Source organism: Salvelinus alpinus, chromosome 28 (assembly GCF_045679555.1).
Source record: "Salvelinus alpinus chromosome 28, SLU_Salpinus.1, whole genome shotgun sequence".
NCBI classification, from domain to species: domain Eukaryota; kingdom Metazoa; phylum Chordata; class Actinopteri; order Salmoniformes; family Salmonidae; genus Salvelinus; species Salvelinus alpinus.
Window position 1 is genome coordinate 24,455,300 of NC_092113.1, and position 21,256 is coordinate 24,476,555.

Genomic DNA, 21,256 nt, shown 5'->3' on the forward strand with positions numbered 1-21,256 from the left:
TTTTAAGAATGTGAAATGTCAGAATAATACTAGAGAGAATGATTTATTTCAGCTTTTATTTCTTTCATCACATTCCCAGTGGGTCAGAAATTTACATACATTCAATTAGTATTTGGAAGCATTGCCTTTAAATTGTTTAACTTGCTGTTACGTTCCCCAGTTTCTGTGTTGTAGTTTGTATTTGAGTGTGTGTGTTTCAGGAGATGGCTTCCTGAAGTTCTCCCTAGGCAGCTGATTGGTCGGCCCCAATTGATAATTGGAGAGCTGACCCCGCCCCCTCGTCAAGATACAGCTGTCTCTAATTACCATTGCCACCTGAAGCTATAAAAGCCAGTGTTCTTTTGTTCAATAGCTGATTGGAGAGAGAGAGATCATAGGCAGGCTGAGATAATTGCTGGAGAATTTGATTGTGATATAGTGTTGGTTGTTTATCAGAAAGCGTTGGTATGTACTGTGTTAGTTGTTGCTGGGAGCAGTTGGTATGTTCCGTGTGAGATTGTTGCTCAGCTAGAGCTTATTTGATGTCCTTTGTTTCTAAGTTTGTTTGAGATATTGTTTGATATTCTGTTTCATTTGTTCCCAGGGGGGGAAGGGGAAGGCACCTAGGGAGTGCTTAGGCAAGAGGCCCGCGGGCATACATATACCCGTAGTATATTCATTGTCTAGGCACACTACGTAAGACCTGGGCGGACCACCCCCTGTATTTTGGTTAGCGCACCAAGCGGTGTTAAGTTAGGTAAGTAGTGGTTAGGCAGGTTAGATAGGAGAGGGGGAGCTTTGATATTTACTTTCTTTGCTTTGGTTCCGTCCAGCCCCTTTTCCCCATATTACCGTGTAAAGGAATAAAATCCTCGTAAACGGTCAGTTCTGCCTTTTTGTCATCCTTTCTCACACCTACAGTCCCATACCTATTTCACTTCACGGGGAGTTGAGTTGTAGCAGGGTGTTGCGTTCCCTCTTCAGAGGCGTGCGTAACACTTGGGTCAAATATGTTGGGTAGCCTTCCACAAGCTTCCCACAATAAGTTGGGTGAATTTTGGCCCATTCCTCCTGACAGAGCTGGTGTAACTGAGTCGGGTTTGTAGGCCTCCTTGCTCGCACACGCTTTTTCAGGTCTGCCCACAAATTTTCTATAGGATTGAGGTCAGGGCTTTGTGAAGGCCAAACCAATAGCTTGACTTTGTTGTCCTTAAGCCATTTTGCCACAACTTTGAAGTATGCTTGGGGTCATTGTCCATTTGGAAGACCCATTTGTGACCAAGCATTAACTTCTGACTGATGTCTTGATGTTACTTCAATATATCCACATAATTGTCCTTCCTCATGATGCCATCTATTTTGTGAAGTGCACCAGTCCCTCCTGAAGCAAAGCACCCCCACAACATGAGGCTGCAACCCCTAGTGCTTCACGGTTAGGATGGTGTTCTTCGGCTAGCCTCCCCCTTTTTCCTCCAAACATAACGATGGTCATTATGGCCAAATAGTTCTATTTTTGTTTCATCAGACCAGAGGACATTTCTCCAAAAAGTACAATCTTTGTCCCCATGTGCAGTTGCAAACCATAGCCTGGCTTTTTTTATGGCGGTTTTGGAGCAGCGGCTTCGTCTTTGCTGAGCGGCCTTTCAAGTTGTCGATATAGGACTGGTTTGACTGTGGATATAAATACTTTGGTACCCATTTCCACCAGCATCTTCACAAGGTCCTTTGCTGCTGTTCTCGGATTGATTTGCACTTTTCGCACCAAAGTACGTTCATCTCTAGTAGACAGAACGTGTCTCCTTCCTGAGCGGTATGATGGCTGCGTGGCCCCATGGTGTTTACATTTGCGTACTATTGTTTGTACAGATGAACATGGTACCTTCAGGCGTTTGGAAATTGCTCCCAAGAATGAACCAGACTTGTGGTCTACAATTTTTTTCTGAGGTCTTGGCTGATTTCTTTTCATTTTCCCATGATGTCAAGCAAAGCGTCACTGAGTTTGAAGGTAGGCCTTGAAATACATCCACAGGTACACCAATTGATTCAAATGATGTCAATTAGCCTATCAGAAGCTTCTAAAGCCATGACGTAATTTTCTAGAATTTTCCAAACTGTTTAAAGGCAGTCAACTTCTGACCCACTGGAATTGTGACACAGTGAGTTATAAGTAAAATAATCTGTCTGTAAACAGTTGTTGGAAAAATGACTTGTCACGCACAAAGTAGATGTCCTAAACGACTTGCCAAAACTATAGTTTGTTAACAAGAAATGTGTGGAATGGTTGAAAAACTAGTTTTAATGATTCCAACCTAAGTGTATGTAAACTTCCGACTTTAACTGTATAAATGGCATTTCATAAACACATACACTACCGGTGAAAAGTTTTAGAACACATACTCATTCAAGGGGTTTTCTTCACTTTGACTCTTTTCTAATAGTGAAGACATCAAAACTATGAAATAACACATATGAAATTATATAGTAACCAAAAAAAGTGTTAAATGAAAATATAGTTTAGATTTCAGATTCTTCAAATAGCCACGCTTTGATGACAGCTTTGCACACTCTTGGCATTCTCTCAACCAGCTTCATGAGGTAGTCATGAAGGTAGCTTATTTGAGATGGACTTGATCTTTTACCAACTAGGGCTATCTTCTGTATACCAACCCTACCTTGTCACAACACAACTGATTGCCTCAAACGCATTAAGGAAAGAAATTCCACAAATGAACTTATATTAAGGCAGTGCACCTGGAGTGCATTTTCATTAACAGGTGTGCCTTAATATAAGTTCATTTGTGGAATTTCTTTCCTTAATGCGTTTGAGGCAATCAGTTGTGTTGTGACAAGGTAGGGTTGGTATACAGAAGATAGCCCTAGTTGGTAAAAGATCAAGTCCATCTCAAATAAGCAAACAGAAATGACAGTGCCTCATTACTTTAAGACATGCAGGTCAGTCAATATGGAAAATTTCAAATGCAGTCGCAAAAACCATCAAGAGTTATGATGAAACTGGCTCTTGTGAGGACCGTCACAGGAAAGGAAGACCCAGAGTTACCTCTGCTGCAGAGGAGTTACCAGCCTCAGAAATTGCAGTCAAAATACATCTCAACATCAACTGTTCAGAGGAGACAGTGTGAATCAGGCCTTCATGGTCGATTACTGCAAAGAAACCATTACTAAAGGACACCAATAATAAGAACAGACTTGCTTGGGCCAAGAAACACGAGCAATGGACATTAGATCGGTGGAAATCTGTCCTTTGGTCTGGAGTCCAAATTTGAGATTTTTGGTTCCAACCGCCGTGTCTTTGTGAGACGGAGTAGGTGAACGGAAGATCTCCGCATGTGTGGTTCCCACCATAAAGCATGGAGGAGGTGGTGTTATGGTGCTTTGCTGCTGACACTGTGATTTACTTAGAATTCAAGGCACACTTAACCAGCATGGCTACCACAGAATTCTGCAGTGATACGCCATCCCATCTGCTTTGCCGGACTATAATTTGTTTTTCAACAGGACAATCAATCAATCAAATTTATTCATAAAGCCCTTCTTACATCAGCTGATGTCACAAAGTGCTGTACACAAACCCAGCCTAAAACCCCAAACAGCAAGCAATGCAGGTGTAGAAGCACCTCCATTCTGTGTAAGGGCTATTTTACCAAGGAGTGAGGAGTGCTGGATCAGATCACCTGGCCTCGACCATCCCCCGACCTCAACCAAATTGAGATGGTTTGGGATGTGTCGGACCGCAGAGTGAAGGAAAAGCAGCCAACAAGTGCTCAGCGTATGTGGGATCTCCTTCAAGAATGTTGGAATAGCATTCCAGGTGAAGCTGGTTGAGAGATTTTTTGTTTGTTTTTGCATATCTGTCAAGGCAAAGGATGGCTATTTGAATAATAACAAATACAAAATACATTTTGATTTGTTTAACACTTTTTTGTTTACTACATGATTCCATATGTTTATTTCATAGTTTTGAGGGCTTCACTATTATTCTCCAATGTAGAAAATAGTAAAAATAAAGAAAGAACAAGGAATGAATAGGTGTTCTGAAACTTTTGACTGGTAGTGTACTTTTTCTAATATATTCCCATCTGTCAAGTTACCCTAAAACTTGACTACAGTGAATTAGGTCTAAAATGTCAACAGTAAACCACTCAAATTACATAACTGAATATAGGCCTACACCTGGTCTGTTATTTTCTGTACTTCTAAGTCCAGTATGTCATGGTATCAGAGTGTGATTTTATACTGCATGAGAAGGGAGATAGTCAGCCCTGTACTATTCACTAACCGGTCAGGCACTAGGCACTAACCGGTCAGGCACTGGGCACCCAGATGTCATAGGCTTATCAATTGATCTCCTGACAGTGCAAACCATACAGGTGGGGCACACTTCCAATCATCTTTGGGTTTATCTTTTGACAAATATTTGATAATTTTGTACAAATGTGCAGGCCAATAATCCTTATACTCTTGTATCATTATTTACATTTCAGAAAGCCCATTAGTTTGTTTAATAAAAAAAAAGTTAAAAAATAAACTAAATATTGTGACTAAATATTGTTTCAAGCTCAATTTCCCAAATGAGTTATTTCAGCTTGAAAAATATTGACTTTAATAATATGGCATATACAGAGATGCATTCATACCTTCAATAGGGTCACATAGTACTGTACTAACACTGCAGTGCCTGAGTCAGACATTACAAGCCATACCTGAAAGGGGAGTACTTTAAAGATTCATTGACTACTGTAGGCTGAGGAAAGCGAGATTATGACCATCCTATTTTTAGAGTGAATTTAGACTGAATTTCATTCAAAAGGGCAACCCCTGCTGAGTACATTTCTGACATGTCTCATCGGCATAATTAGATGAACAACATGAAGGTGGATATGCATGACTTTAGGGCACAACGAGTAACTCCGTGTCTCTACAATACGAGTCTGTCCATCCATTGTCAAAGTTTAACATTGTGTCATGTCCCATTTGGTCCAGAAAAGAGGCTCCTATGTGTCAGCATCAATCCTGTGAGCTACATAAAAAAAGAAAAAAAAGAAATGACAAAACCAAGAACAAATCTATGAAACACATTCAATTGAAAATCTTGAATACAAATACACTGTATTGTAAGAAATGTAACTGATTTAGTTTAGCAGACACATTGATAAGGCTACCTACATTGTTTTGGTATCCTGAGTGCTTCCCCATCAGGGGAGAGAACTTGATGCATCACCCCCCGGAACTGATACAGGACTTTCAGGCTCTTCTCCTCCCCCACACAGGGGTCATAGAACCCAGGTAATCCAGTCTGGGAGAACAACACAATAACATCAGTCATCATCACAGACCTGTCAACACTACTTTCTACGCCTAAGGCGGTTTATAGTTTCAAGGTGAGTTTCTGTAATCACACAATTGCAGTAGCATTAGCAGTACCATGATCAGTATCATAATCTGAAAAATGTTAATCGACAAATTACTCAACTGACATTTTGCATTCAGTCATGCAAAAAGAAAAAGAAAAAGAGGGAATTTTTGTATTCAGACATTCAGGGCAACTGAGCTATGATAGAGTTAGTCCAGTAACTTTAGCTGTATACCTTTGTAGCCTCGGTGAGTATGAGCTTGGAGTCCTTCACCAGGCATTGCAGTGGAACAGACACATCAATGACCTTTGCCCGCTCATGCCTCCGACTGTTGTCGGTCACAAACTTGCCATACCAAGCGTTGAGGATGATGAGACCTGATCCAGGACATAACATCCTGTCAGCATGTTGAGTCAATCAACTAGTTTAATATAAGTTTGATATATTTTCTAATGTTTTCTGATGCTGACAGAAGCCCATTTACTTACCCATTCTGGATTCCTCAGTTTCAATGATCCTGCGCACAGACTCCTGCATTAGCAAAACCTTCAGCAGATAAGAGAGATGTCAGATCAAGTTGCTAAAATTCACACAAAAAAGGAGACCAATAGAGCATCCAGTCCTAGTGTTTTAATCATGTGTAAAATGTATTTGCTTGACACCAATATACATTATGTATGTCTATGAGGAGAAATTGTTTCTGTATGTCTATAAGGAGACATCGTGCACTCACAGCAGATTCTGCCTCTTGCTTTTTCCTAGCAATGTCTGAGGCTGAACTCTCCCGGTGCTTCTCCAGGTCCCTATACAGTGGAGAGAAATAATGGAATAATTAGGAGAGCTTTACAAGATTTCATTGCACACAATTTGTTTACTACTACTTCTATTAGTAAAGCCAAGCTAGGATGCTGTAAGGCCATCACACACTTTCCCATTATGTGTTTTAGGTAGGTTGACAGAAAGTAGTAAGTACGCATTTTGAGCAATTGAAATACTGTCAGAGTGACACAGACTGACATTAACTGTAGATGTGGGCAATCTTACTGTTCCTGCTGGGCACGCACGTAGGGCCTTATGATGAGTCTCTGGATAGCGAGGTAGAAGATGAGTGGTCCAACCGTGGCGTAGAACACTGCACTGGGTAGGAGCTGGTCAGTCAGATGGATGGGGAAGAAATATGTCTGGCTGGCACGGTTCAGCCTGCACAAATAAGATGCATCAACAATAACCATGTTTCGATCCAAATATTTTTATGAGAGTTAAATACCTGAGTAAACTCTAAATGTCGACAGAACCAAATACGCTAGACAGGTGTGGATATTTTTTTGTTTGGTGAAATAGATCATGCAACAAATGGCAGTGGAAATGTTTTCTTGCGCATTTGGTGATAGAAACAAATGTCGCCGTAAACTTGCCGCAGTCACCGTTACCAATGTTGTGGGGTCCCCCCACTACGACTTGGAAAAGCATGTCGAGTTTTAGGCTACATAAGAAATAAGTAATAATGAACATCACAGGGTGCTGAAAGTGCATGGTGATGAGCTTAATGCTCCTTTCCAATAAATATTGGGGGTCTTCAGTTGTATGCTGGTGACATGATGATCGCTGCTTGGCTGCCAATTGGCAAATGATCTTGCTGTTATCCATAATCTCATGATGTACCCTCTTCACTGGATCTGCAAACTGTTGGCTAGAGTGCAAGTACCAAGACCAGAGCAGACACATTTGCTATTTATTGCAGACATTTTGTGCCAAAACCATCGACAGAGATGGAATGGAAACAGAGAGCACTGTTTTTTATTTGGACTACATCATTACGCACAGCCTTTTATTATCAAATGTATTCAAAATAAAAAACTGAAATACAACATTTACCTAAGTATTCAGACGCTTTACTCAGTACTTTGTTGAAGCACCTTTGGCAGTGATTACAGCCGTGAGTCTTCTTGGATATGACGCAACAAGCTTGGCACACCTGTATTTGGGGAGTTTATCCCATTGTTCTCTACAGATCCTCTCAAACTCTGTCAGGTTGCACAGCTATTTTCAGGTCTCTCCAGAGATGTTTGATCGGCTTCAAGTTCGGACTCTAGCTGGGCCACTCAAGGACATTCAGAGACTTGTCTCGAAGTCACTCCTGCATTATCTTAGCTGTGTGCTTAGAGTCGTTGTCCTGTTGAAAGGTGAACCTTTGCCCCAGTCTGAGGTCCTGAGCGCTCTGGAGCAGGTTTTCATCAAGGATCTCTCTGTACTTTGCTCCGATCATCTTTCCCTCAATCCTGACTAGTCTCCCAGTACCTGAAAAACATCCCCAAAGCATGATGCTGCCGCCACCACCACGCTCCACTGTAGGGATTGTATTGGCCAGGTGATGAGCGTGCCTGGTTTCCTCCAGACGTGATGCTTGGCATTCAGGCAAAATATTACAATCTTGGGTTCATCAGACCATAGAATCTTGTTTCTCATGGTCTGAGAGTCTTTTAGGTGTCTTTTGGCAAACTCCAAGTGGGCTGTCATGTGTCTTTTACTGAGGAGTGTCTTCCGTCTGGCCACTACCATAAAAGGCCTAAAAGCTCTCCCATTTCCACAGAGGAACTCTGGAGCTCTGTCAGAGTGACCATTGGGTTCATGGTCACCTCTCTGACCAAGGCCCTTATCACACGATTGCTCAGCTTCGTGTGCTGGCACTAAGACCGCACTATAGAAGGCCATAAGTAAACAAGAAAACTGCCCATCCAGAAGCGGTGCACTTTAATGCAGCCAGCTCTAGGAAGAGTCCACTAGAATGGCGCCGGAGGGGATGGCTGGCGTTTACGGGCTCCTAACCAATGTGCTGTTTTGTTAGTTTTTTTGTATTGTTTGTTACTTATTTTTTTACTTATTTTGTACATTATGTTTCTGCTACCATCTCTTATGACCGAAAATAACTTCTGGACATCAGAACAGTGATTACTCACCTCGAACTGGACGAAGATGTTTTCTTTAACAAGTCTGACGCGAAGGATATAGTGCTTTCTCGCGAACGGGCCCAAATTCCTGTCATTTGCGTGAAGACAGCGAAAAAGCGGGCGGAGGTCAGGGTGCCTTCTGAGAATTCGTAGGTGAGTGAGTAAACCTCCACTACCATCCGTTCTATTGGCCAACGTGCAATCATTGGAAAACAAAATGGATGATATACGATCAAGACTATCCTACCAACGGGACATTAAAAACTGTAATATCTTATGTTTCACTGAGTCGTGGCTGAACAACGACAATGGCGGGATTTTCCATGCATTGGCAGGACAGAGAAGCTACGTCTGGTAAGACAAGGGGCGGGGCTGTGTCTATTTGTCAATAACAGCTGGTGCGCGATGTCTAATATTAAAGAAGTCTCGAGGTATTGCTTGCCTGAGGTAGAGCACCTTATGATAAGCTGTAGACCACTATCTATATTATTCGCAGCTGTCTATATACCACCAAAAAAATGATGCTGGCACTAAGACCGCACTATAGAAGGCCATAAGCAAACAAGAAAACTGCCCATCCAGAAGCGGTGCCCCTAGTGGCCGGGGACTTTAATGCAGGCAAACTTAAATCCGGTTTACAAATCTGCATACGAAGCTCGCCCTCCCTTTGGCAAATCTGACCATAATTCTATCCTCCTGATTTCTGGTTACAAGCAAAACCTAAAGCAGGAAGCACCAGCGACTCACTCAATGCAGAAGTGGTAAGATGATGTGGATTCTAGGCTACAGGACAGTTTTGCTTGCCCATACTGGAATATGTTCCGGGATTCAGCCAATGGCATTGAGGAGTATACCACCTCAGTCAACGGCTTCATCAATAAGTGCTTCGACGACGTCCCCACCACAGTGATCGTACGTACATATCCCAACCAGAAGTCATGGATTACAGGTAACATCCGCATCGAGCTATAGGCTAGAGCTGCCTCTTTCAATCCGAACACCTGTAAGAAATCCCACTAGGCCCTGAGACAAACCATCAAACACGCAAAGCGTCAATACAGGATTAAGATTGAATCCAACTACACCGGCTCTGACGCTCGTTGGATATGCTAGGGCCTGAAAACTATTACGGACTACAAAGGGAAACTCAGCCACGAGCTGCCCAGTGACGCGAGCGTACCAGACATGCTAAATGCCTTTTATGCTCGCTTCAAGGCAAGCAACATTGAAGCATGCATTAGGGCACCAGCTGTTCCGGACAACTGTGTGATAACACTCGGTAGCCGATGTGAGCAAGACCTTTAAACAGGTCAACATTAACAAGACAGCGGAGCCAGACGGATTACCAGGAAGTGTACTCAGGGCATGTGCGGACCAACTGGCAAGTGTCTTCACTGACATTTTCAACCTCTGCCTGATCGAGTCTGTAATATCTACATGTTTCAAGCACACCACCATAGTCCCTGTGCCCAAGGAAGCAAAGGTAACTTGCATAAATGATTACCACCCCGTAGCACTCATGTCAGTAGCCATGAAGTGCTTTGAAAGGCTGGTCATGGCTCACAACAGCATTCCCGGACACCCTAGACCCACTCCAATTCACATACCACCCCAACAGATCAACAGATGATGCAATCTCTATTGCACTCAACACTGCCCTTTCCCACTTGGACCAAAGGAACATCTGTGTGAGAATGCTGTTCATTGACTACAGCTCAGCGTTCAACACCATAGTGCCCACAAAGCTCATCACTAAGCTAAGGACCCTAGTACTAAACACCTCCCTCTGCAACTGGATCCAGGTGGTAAGGGTAGGCAACATGTCTGCCACGCTGATCCTCAACACTGGGGCCCTACAGGGGTCCCCTCCTGTACTCCCTGTTCACCCACGACTAACACCATCATTAAGTTTGCTGATGACAACAGTGGTAGGCCTGGTTACCGACAATGATGAGACAGCCTATAGGGAGGTCAGAGACCTGGCAGTGTGGTGCTAGGACAACAACCTCTCCCTCAATGTGCGCAAGACAAAGGAGCTGATCGTGGACTACAGGAAAAGGCGGGCCGAACAGGCCCACATTAACATCGACTGGGCTGTAGTGGAGCGGGTCGAGAGATTCAAGTTCCTTTGTGTCCACATCACCAACGAACTATCATGGTCCAAACACACCAAGACAGTCGTGAAGAGGGCATGACAACACCTTTCCCCCTCAGGAGACTGAAAAGATTTGTCATGGGTCCCCAGATCCTCAAAATGTTCTACAGCTGCACAATCGAGAGCATCCTGACCGGTTGGCTTGTCACCTAAAACCTTTACAGATGCACAATTGAGAGCATCTTGTCAGGCTGCATCACCGCCTGGTACGGCAACTGCACCGCCCACAACCGCATGGCTCTCCAGAGGGTGATGCGGTCTGCACAACGCATCCCTGGGGGCACACTACCTGCCCTCCAGGACACCTACAGCACCCAATGTCACAGGAAGGCTAAAAAGATCAAAGGACAACAACCACCCGAACCACTAACTGTTCACCCCGCTATCCTCCAGAAGGCAAGGTCAGTACAGGTGCATTAAAACTGGGATTGAGAGACTGAAAAATAGCTTCTCTCTAAAAGGCTATCAGACTGTTAACCTTTTGTCAATAGGGGGAGCTGTTAGCATTATTTTTTTTTTTACATTTCCAAATTAAACTGCCTCGTACTCAATTCTTGATCGTACAATATGCATATTATTGTTATTATTGGATAGAAAACAGTCTATAGTTTCTATAGGAGTTGAAATTTTGTCTCTGAGTGGTACAGAACAATTTCTACAGCACTTTTCATGACAGGGTTCAGATTTCAGAAATTTTTACCTCTGATCTGGGGTCTGTTTATAAGGCCACAGTGAATGCTATGAAGAAACCGACACTACCTACGTCTTCCTCTGGGTGTCTGTACGTCATCACGTTTTCAATGAAGTCTATGGGACGTTCACAGCCATTATAAATGACAAAAATGTACAGAGACCCCTCTTTCTCAACGTGCGCCTCAAGCGTGAAGGCCATCGGACCTGCCTCGTTCCAAATCGTTTTCTAACCAGCAGTATTTCTCCGGTCATGTTTTCAGTCGTTATAGTTGTTAAAAACATCATAATGTAGTGAATTTTAACCGTTTTATATCAATTTATATCCGTTTAGTGCGATTTTGAGGAATTTCTTTGTCGTGCACTCTGAAAGTTTGGACACGCTTTAGGGTGTCGGTCGTTGGTGATGGACATTTCGAAGGACAGAGGACATCTATCGACCAAAAGACGTTTATAACATAGAAAGGATACATTGCCCAAGAATATGATGGAAGATCAGCTCAAAGTAAGCAATATTTAATATGATAAACCGTGTTTCTGTCGAAATATTTTAAACGCATACATCGCCATTTTGTTTGGTATAGCTTCACTTGGCCAACCCTGTATTGAAAAGTAAGGATAATTTTAAAAATGTAAATCAGCGGTTGCATTAAGAACTAATTTGTCTTTCGATTCCTGTCAACCCTGTATTTTTTAGTCAAGTATATGATTAGCTTTTAATTAAACTAGATCACTCTGATAGATGACGTCAGACATATTGAGGCTTGATTTCCTAGTATTTTCATTGTGTAACCACGGTTTTGTATGGCTAAATATGCACCTTTTCGAACAAACTGTATATGTATGTTGTAAAATGATGTTACAGGAGTGTCATCGGAAGAATTCTGAGAAGGTTAGTGAAAAAATTAATATCTTTTGGCGGTGGTTACGTTATAGCGCTCTTTGGCTGGAATCGATGCTCTGGTAACGTTGGAACATGTAGTATGCTAACTTATCGATTTATTGTGTTTTCGCTGAAAAACGCTTAGAAAATCTGAAATATGGTCTGAAATCACAAGAACTGGGTCTTTCCATTGCTATGCTTTGTCTATTTTTATGAAATGTTTTATGATGAGTAAATTGGTCATACACGTTGCTCTATCTAGTAATTCTAGTGGATTTGTGATGGTCGGTGCAATTGTAAACTGTGATTTCTACCTGAAATATGCACTTTTTTCTAACAAAAACTATCCTATACCATGAATATGTTATCAGACTGTCATCTGATGGTTTTTTTTATAGGTTATTGGCTATCAATATCTTAGTTGAGCCGAATTGGTGATAGCACCTGAAGGAGTAAGAAACTGATGGAGTTAGAATAGTGGTGTATTTTGCTAACGTGTTTAGCTAATAGATTTACATATTTTGTCTTCCCTGTAAAACATTTTAAAAATCTGAAATGGTGGCTTTATTCACAAGATCTGTATCTTTCATCTGGTGTCTTGGACTTGTGATTTAATGATATTTAGATGCTACTATCTACTTCTGAAGCTATGCTATCTATGCTAATCAGTGTGTGGGGGGTGGGGGGTGCTCCCGGATCCGGGTTTCTGAGGCAGTAAAAGTTAAATAGCCATCACTAGCACAGCGAGGCTGCTGCCTACATACAGACTTGAAATAATTGGCCACTTTAATAAATGGAACACTAGTCACTTTATGTCACTTTAATAATGTTTACATATCTTGCATTACTCATCTCATGTGTGTACTGTATTCTATACTATCTACTGTATCTTAGTCTATGCCGTTCTGACATTACTCGTCCATATATTTATATATTCTTAATTCAATTCCTTTACTTAGATTTCTGTGTATTAAGTATTTGTTGTGAAATTGTTATATATTGCTGCATTGTCGGAACTAGAAGCACAAGCATTTCGCTACACCCGCAATAACATCTGCTAAACATGTGTATGTGACCAATAACATTTTATCTCCTTCTTTCCGAATGTACTGTATATCATGTTTTTGTTCATATTGAACTATTTATCAATGATTAAACATACCGCAAGTCCTTACCTTTATAAATTGTTTTAAAGTTGGAGTCAACGATATGACGTGGATGCACAAAGTAAGCAGCATAGTAGGTCAATTTACGCAACAACTAAGAAAGTTGGAGTACGAGGCAAAACTTCGGCTGTTTTGTCCGGTGGTAACCACATTGTAAGAGCGTAAAGTGAACCCGTGCACATGCGCAGTGTGTGCGCGAGAGCGAGGTCATCGCAATCTGCGGTGCTGCCCCTGCAACATCATTTAGCTGACTCTACCTTTAAGTACTTCGGGTGAGCAAGCAAATACTTCGCCTCCCTCCCAGTAATGAGTACTGTCGTAGAATTGCAAACAGCTGTAACTACACATTTGGCAGCCCTGCCCTTTGTCTGACTCCTGTCCCTCCTATCGCCATGGTACACCTTCCTGAAAACAATGGCACTATACATTGCTTAAACCTTTTCTGCCAGTTCATGTCCTAAAAGACAAGACTGTTCCAATGCGGTTAGCCAAAAAGATGACATTCTTCATTCAAATATGTCACATTTCAGGTTCATCCATAACTTGCTACCTGCTTGTAGCAGGGCATGTTTACAGGAATCGTTTTCTCTAACTAAATTCATACGATTGTGTGTGTCTGTGTGGCACGCACATGACGGAGCAAAGTGATAGTCAACTGGTGAGGAACAGGCTGTCTTGCTGTAGTGAGTTAGGTTATAAATCATGGGCTGGAGAGAAGCAAAGTCTACCGTCTTCAGAATTGGATAATAATTGCTTTATTTGCCTCATCCTCCGCTCTTATTTTTAGAACACAAGGCCCACACTAGATTTTTTTTTGCAAATGTATCTACAGTGCCTTCAGAAAGTATTCATAGCCCTTGACTTATTCCACATGTTGTTGTGTTACAGCCGGAATTCAAAATGGAGTTCAAAAAAATTCTCGCCCATCTACACACATTACCCCATAATGACAGTGAAACTATGTATTTCAAAATTTTCCAAATGTATTGTAATACAGAAATCTAATTTACATAAGTATTTACACCACTAAGTCAATACATGTTAGAATCACCTTAGGCAGCGATTGTTTACAGCTGTGAATCTTTCTGGGTAAGTCTAACATGATGACCAGACCGCACGTCTGCATGCATTGATTTTATCCGCCCACACCAGACGCGATCAGGACATGCAGGTTGAAATATCAAAACGAACTCTCAACCAATTATATTAATTTGGGGACAAGTCGAAAAGCATTAAACATTTATGGCAATTTAGCTAGCTAGCTTGCTGTTGCTAGCTAATTTGTCCTGGTATATAAACATTGGGTTGTTATTTTACCTGAAATGCACAATGCCCTCTAATCCGACAATTAATCTACAGATAAAAGTGTAAACGTTTGTTTTCTAGTAATCTCTCCTCCTTCAGGCTTCTTCTTCTTTGGACTGGCACCAACTTTAAAAGATACATTATCACAACTGACTGGAGTGTGGACCGCAGTTCAACTTTCAATCACCCACGTGGGTATATGCTCCTAAAAACCAATGAGAAGATGGGAGAGGCAGAACTTGCAGCGCGTCGAGCGTCACAAATAGAAGCAAGTTCTATTTTAGCACCTGGCCACACAGACGCTAGCGAGCAGTGCGAGTGGAATGATTGAATAACATGTGTACATTTATTTTGCAACGCTCGCGCACACGACGCATCCGGTCTGGTCAGCATGTAAGAGCTTTGCACACCTGGATTGTACAATATTAGCACATATAAATTATTCAAGCTCTGTCAAGTTGGTTGTTGATAATTGCTAGACAGTCATTTAAGTTTTGTCAGATTTTCAAGACGATTTAAGTCAAAACTAGGCCACTCAGGAACATTCAATGTCATTTTGGTAAGCAACTCCAGTGTATAGTTGGCCTTGTGTTTTAGGTTACTCTCCTCCTGAAAGGTACATTTTGTCTCCAAGTGTCTGTTGGAGAGCAGGTTTTCCTCTAAGATTTTGCCTTTGCTTAGCTCTATTCCATTTATGTTTATCCCCAAAAGATTCCCTAGTTCATTCCCATAACACAATGCAGCCACCACTATGCTTAAAAATATGGTACTCAGTGATGTGTTATGTTACATTTTGGGCAAATCCAACGCTTTGTATTCAGGACATAAAGTTACATTTCTTTGCCACGTTTTGCAGTTTTACTTTAGTGCCTTTTTGCAAACAGGATGTATGTTTTGGAAAAAAAATATTCTGTACAGGCTTCCTTTTCACTCATTTAGGTTAGTATTGTGGATGAACTATACTGAACAAAAATATAAAATGCAATGTAAAGTGTTGGTCCCATGTTTCATGAGCAGAAATAAAAGATCCCAGACATTTTCCATATGCACAAAAAGCTTGTGCACAAATTTGTTTACATCCTTGTAAGTGAGCATTTGTCATTTGCCAAGATAATCCATCTATCCGACAGGTGTTGCATATCAAGAAGCTGATTAAACAGCATGATTATTAGACAGGAATCGGGATTCGTCAAACCAGGCAATGTTTTTCCACTCCTCAATTGTCCAGTGTTGGTGATCGCATGCCCACTGGAGTCACCTTTTCTTATTTTTAGCTGAGGAGTGGAACCCGGTATGGCCATCCGCTGCAAAAGCACATTTGCCTCTTTGTGGCCCACCAGTTAGCTTGCACGATTCCTGCCTTTCTCCTTCGACCTCTCATCAACGAGTTGTTTTCGCACACAGGACTGTTGCTAACTGATTGCTTTTGTATTGTCGCACCATTCTCGGTAAACCCTAGACCATGGGGTATTTAACTCTTACCCTACGAGTTCCGAAGCCTGCTGGTTCTGTTCTACCTGATTATTAATTGTACACACCTGGTGTCCGAGGTCTAATTCAGTCCGTGATTAGAGGGGAACAATGAAAAAACGCAGTGGAACTGGCTTCGAGGTCCAGAGTTGAGTTTGAGGGCCCTAGACACCCATGAATCCGACAGAGAAACAATATTTTCTGACTGGACATTTTGTGCTCTGTATAGCCTACATTCCTCTTTTGCTTTCTGTATATAACTTTTACTCAAATAGACTATAGCAAATAGGATAGGCAAAGTAGTCGGAATATCACTCGTGTGCTGCCTGACTCCGTTCTTTACTGCACAGCGCCAGTCAAGTTCAAATATGCTAAACCAACGTCTGTCACATCAAGATGTCGTTACCATCTATGATGGCTGTCAATCATTGTTGTTACTAAGTGAAGCTACTGCACCCTGTCTTTGTCCAACTGTGTTTTGACTCCAGTTACTACGGTTTACCATCAGGCTCAGAGTTCAGAAAACTTTAATGCCATTTTTCTCAGTTTTACTGTTTGCATAGTTACTACTCTTTGCAGAGTAGTAGTGACAGGTTTTGGGGGATATAGAGATATCTATTATTTAATATATTAATAATAAAAAATATAACTATGTGTCCCTACGTTTTATGTCATTGGTGTTACCACCTTGAAAATCACTAATTAAAAAGATATAAGGGCCTTGAGCATTCACTCCAGTGGCAACCTTATCAGGGGAGGGGTATATTTGAAAGAAAAGAATTAGCTAATCACACTATTTTAGCATGTAATACATTTTAGGATTCCATTGATAATTTGGTGTGTCTAAATGCAAAGCGTCATTGGTGTTCCTCAATTTAAATGAAGGGAAATTACATGATCAATGATATCACTTCAGTAAATTATTTTCAAAGGGTTAACGACCTTAGCTTTGAGCACCTGTGACCTCCATTTTAGAAAATCCTTAATTACCTAAAATGTGTCTCTGGTGTTACTACTCCTACTGGTGGCACAATGATATGATAAAAATATTTAAAGTCTTTAATCTACCATATTAGCTGATTTAGAAGGGTAAGATATCAAATACATTTAACTAAAACAATCTTGAAAAATAAAGTAAATATTTTCCAATATGCCATGCCACCACAATTCAAGAACAACCCAGATGCCTTGTGCCAACAACTACTGTACTGAGATAGTTAGGTTAAAAGGAAAATTTACTAGTAAAATGCATAAGCTGACGGAAAATGTTGTATAGAGGTGCTGTTTAAGGGAGAGTAAACCATAAAAATTAAAAGTTGCACAATAATTATGCTCCCAAACATTTAATTAGTATAGCAACCAACGTTTCGGCACACCTAGAAGAAAACTGAGCCATACTTACTTTATCTTGAGGGAGACTCCTTGAGGTACTCCTACACTGACGGTTGCCCCCAGGACACTGTGCCGACTGATCTTCCTCTCTGCACCGTACTCCACCACTGTCCCAAAAAAGCCTGATCTACAAGACAATGACAGACAGTCAGCAAGTCTTCCCATGTTGTCAGTGGCCTGACATGATGATTTATAATAAAGGTTTCAGTTCTAAGATTCAATGGCCTTCATTTACCAAAATAAACAAAGGCTAAAATCTTATCATGAAGTGGACATACTTGATTGAGCCCTTGACCTTGGTCTGTTCATCGTCCTGGAACTTGTACTGGTAGCTCATCATCATGAAGGAGTGAGGGATCCCAAGCTGCAGAGGGCCAACAAATACAGTTAGGAGAGGAAATGGAGAATACATCCACAACAGATAGTCCCTTCTTATACTACAATTGCTGTATATAATGATCTTATGCTGACCTGCATGGCAAAGGTGAAGTGGCTGGTCTTGGTGTCCCTGACGATGCTGGTGTTCATGGAAGACTGGGTGCCCCAGCGCCATTGCAGGTAACCCATGGTGTTCTTGTCCAGGTGCCGAGCCAGCACCGTGGTGCAACCAGGTCGCACGCCCCGGGATGAGAACTGGAGTCCACACTGAGCAGTCACAAAGCTGGAGAAAAACAACAGTCATTCTTCAGTATAGGTCTTCAGACTGGAGAAAAACAACAGTCATTCTTCAGTATAGGTCTTCAGACTGGAGAAAAACAACTTTCATTCTACTGTATGTCTTTTCTGATTCAACTATAGCCCAAACACAATTGGATGCAGCTTTACAGATTAGAAAATGTTCTGGAATCTTGACTTACCAGCGAGCAGTGAGGTTGCGGAATATCTTCATTCCTAAGAGGGGCCCGTGTGAGTCTCCTGCCCCGAACTCTACCTGGATAGGTACACAAATATATAAGCTCTCACATTGGACTACTCAGTGTAAAATAAAACACAAATGTGATAATTGTTTGTTTTATGTAGTGTAGGTGTGTGAGCATGTGAAAGCACTAGCTTGCAGTGTGTGTGAGTGATATGTAGGTAGAAATTGTAAATGATTAAGTGGTTCCTGACCTCCCCCCATCCCTTAGCAGAGGTGACTCTCCGTAGTGCCAGGTTAATGTTTCCTCCTCCGTTTCCGTTGTGGGTTGACAGGGAGCCAGAGAGAACAGCTGTGTCTGTGGTGGTGAGGGGGGCCTGCAGTAGGTAACAAATAACAATACTCCTGATTATCCAATGTGATGGTCCATCAGCCATACTTTTACCCACAGTGACTTTTCCCCATTTTCAAACCCATTTCAAGCTTTTCTATTACCTCTATGGATTGTGATATGTGCATCTTGTTGATCTCAACATGTGGGAAGCCCCCTCCGGGCAAAACCTTGTAATCCTCCTCATAGCGATCAAAGAGGTCTGTGGCATCTACACCCACACTGATCATCCCCTGAATGAGACACCATCACATTAATAATTGATCATGTAATAGCAGGGTTTCAGTCATATAGTTACTAATACATTAGCAACACACACAAACCTTGGGATTGGTCCTCTGCTGTAGCCGTCTCTCCTCCCTCTCTCTCTGCAGACGCTCAAACTCCTCTCGGATCTCTACTGGAGTTCTTTTTCTCTCCACCACCTGGAATCAGTATACCATTTGAGCCATTGCTGCCTGATGATCAGCGACACTCATTACCTTGACAATGAAAATATATAGTACTTTTCATGCCACAGTAGCCTATGTATGTTATAAATACAAGCCAATGAGAAACTGCTGGACTAACCTCCCATCCTTCAACATCCAGCCCTCTCTTGCCATAGATGTCATAGATGGCTCGTAACTGTGGGTCACTTAGGACTACAGCGAGAAACATGCAACTGATCAGTTTCAATGAAAGGTACACATGCATACAATCCTGCATACAATCCTGGGCAGAGACAATAATAGGTAAGTTGAGCTAAATGTTCAGCTGAAACAGAGCAAAATCATGATGGTAAATGACATGAAGTCCCAGTCTAGGATTCATCTTACCCTCATAAGCTTGATGCACTAGGTTAAAGAGCTGTTCTGCCTGCCTCTTTAATTCTGGGTCTCTGTGCTTGTCTGGGTGGTAGAGCATGCACAGTCGCCTGTATGATCCCTTCAGCTCCTCCTGTGTCGCCTAATGGACGAACAGAAGAAAAAGTGAGAATGTCAACTTACTTGTAAGTATGTACTAGTTAGTTAATATGATTCCACTTACAGTTATGCAAAGTCACTAAGTTCAGTGCAGTGTTGCCTTGGCTTCTTTGACATTGCAAGTAGACATATACATCTTTACAAATAGGTTTAAAAGTGACAACACCTAAAATGAGATGCTGGAATTGAGGCCTGACTATGACGGGTGGCAAGCCAAGCAGCTAGTCTTTGCTTGGCAGAAACAAACTTGCATGCATTTGAAAGCTGGGCATTTTCTCGTCTACTCAGAACCAAACCTCTCGTGAGCAGTGGCATCCTGACAGTTACTGGATTTGGTTCTAGTGGAGAGAGTTGGGATGTTTGGCTTCTGGTGCCAGTGGCAGGCTTTACCAGGGCGCATCCTCTTAAATTCTATAAATATTGCCTTACGCTAGCCACATTTTACAGAACAGTCCGAAATCAATGATAAGCGAGGGTCAACTGACTTAGCTAGCTAGCTTAGCTGGATAGCAAAACGGGAAGCCGCTTCAATTTGTTCCAGAAAACTTTAACAAATTAATCAAACCGACTATGAAAACACTTCTCAAAACATCCACACAAACACATCCAACAGGATCCAAACATGCACTACCTCTCTTCTGACATTAAGTAAAGAATAGTAATCGTTGTTGTCGATTTCATCGTCTTCCAAGGCCGGCGCCATGTTTACAACCTTTCATCTCCACTTCCGCTATGTCTCTGTGCAACACTTACGCTGTTGTTGCCACCTTGTGGACTGGATGTCTTTATCAAGCGCGCCTATAAACATTTTTGACAGCGTCCAAAACCAGCGCACCAGAAATATTAGAAATAACTTTTAATCGCGCAAATTAGGCTATATAAATCAATTTGATCCATAATGTGCCTCAAACGGGTGTTTTAGAACATGCCATAGAGTTCAATAACAAAATAGTGCTTAGTCCTAAGGGAAGATGTTCAGTTAAAAATCGCAACAAAAAATACATTTGGCAACTGTTTGGCAACTGCTTAATAAATAAATGGGTAGGCTTAATGGGCGCAATGCATCTCTCTCAGCTTGCTTTACAGGTCAGATTTGTGAAAACTCACACTTTGAGTCTGCCTGTCCTTGTTACAACGTTACACAGTTGTTAAATGACTCATCCAATTACATAATTACGTGGGATAATACACTTGATTACGGCTAAATTAAATATTTGGGTAAAGAAAAATATATACCATATTCAGTGCATTGTGCACATTATGCTTTTTCATTCCTTTTTATATACTTTTCGGAATAAAGATTCAATGCCTGTCTTGTACTTCTGAATAGTGACTTAATTAAGGACTTTTTTTCTCGGTGGTATTTGCTCCGTTTGCGATACTGCTCTGTTGACATCATCTGCCTTCTTGCTGAATGGAGCTGTCTTTTCAGCACCTCTCCGTCTGGGCCTGTCTCTAGCAGAGCCACATAGTACATGTACATGTCTATCATTTAGCCTATATAAAACACTTACACATGTATCTATATGCTTTTATTGTGTTGCATAAGCTAAATGGTTGACTTTATGACATTATTGTATTTAGCCAAATCTTAGCAATATACATTTAAATCTGACTTCATGCTCAATTCCAAATATTGTTTCAACATAACAGTTCACCACATCAGATTTTGTTTCGAGTAGAC

At 41.6% G+C, this 21,256-nt stretch overlaps 1 protein-coding gene across 2 annotated transcripts; it reads right to left on the bottom strand.

The window, feature by feature from the left end:
- Nucleotides 1-4,530: 4,530 nt before the first annotated feature.
- On the bottom strand, nucleotides 4,531-20,335 carry LOC139557462 (dnaJ homolog subfamily C member 11). Of its 2 annotated transcripts, none has more exons than XM_071372280.1 (16): nucleotides 20,204-20,335; nucleotides 19,426-19,555; nucleotides 19,178-19,251; nucleotides 18,931-19,032; nucleotides 18,712-18,840; nucleotides 18,471-18,593; nucleotides 18,218-18,291; nucleotides 17,832-18,021; nucleotides 17,639-17,724; nucleotides 17,371-17,487; nucleotides 6,396-6,551; nucleotides 6,085-6,154; nucleotides 5,840-5,897; nucleotides 5,586-5,728; nucleotides 5,164-5,293; nucleotides 4,531-5,017 (listed from the first exon to the last, which is right to left on the bottom strand). In XM_071372280.1, the coding sequence occupies exons 1-16, from the start codon at nucleotides 20,273-20,275 to the stop codon at nucleotides 4,992-4,994; spliced, it is 1,680 nt and encodes a 559-aa protein (XP_071228381.1). In that variant the 5' UTR covers nucleotides 20,276-20,335; the 3' UTR covers nucleotides 4,531-4,991. The 2 variants fall into 2 exon arrangements, with proteins under 2 accessions (XP_071228381.1, XP_071228383.1); XM_071372282.1 differs by having other exon boundaries at nucleotides 20,216-20,310.
- Between the last annotated feature and the right edge of the window lie 921 nt (nucleotides 20,336-21,256).

What these genes read in the sequence shown, in the direction of transcription:
- LOC139557462 (XM_071372280.1), bottom strand. Translation starts at nt 20,275, where the DNA reads ATGGCGCCGGCCTTGGAAGACGATGAAATCGACAACAACGATTACTAT. An exon ending in GGAGTCTCCCTCAAGATAAA is followed by an intron (nt 6,552 to 17,370) that starts GTAAGTATGGCT and finishes TTATTTGTGCAG; the next exon opens with GCTGAACCGTGCCAGCCAGA. An exon ending in TACTCACCGAGGCTACAAAG is followed by an intron (nt 5,294 to 5,585) that starts GTATACAGCTAA and finishes TTGTTCTCCCAG; the next exon opens with ACTGGATTACCTGGGTTCTA.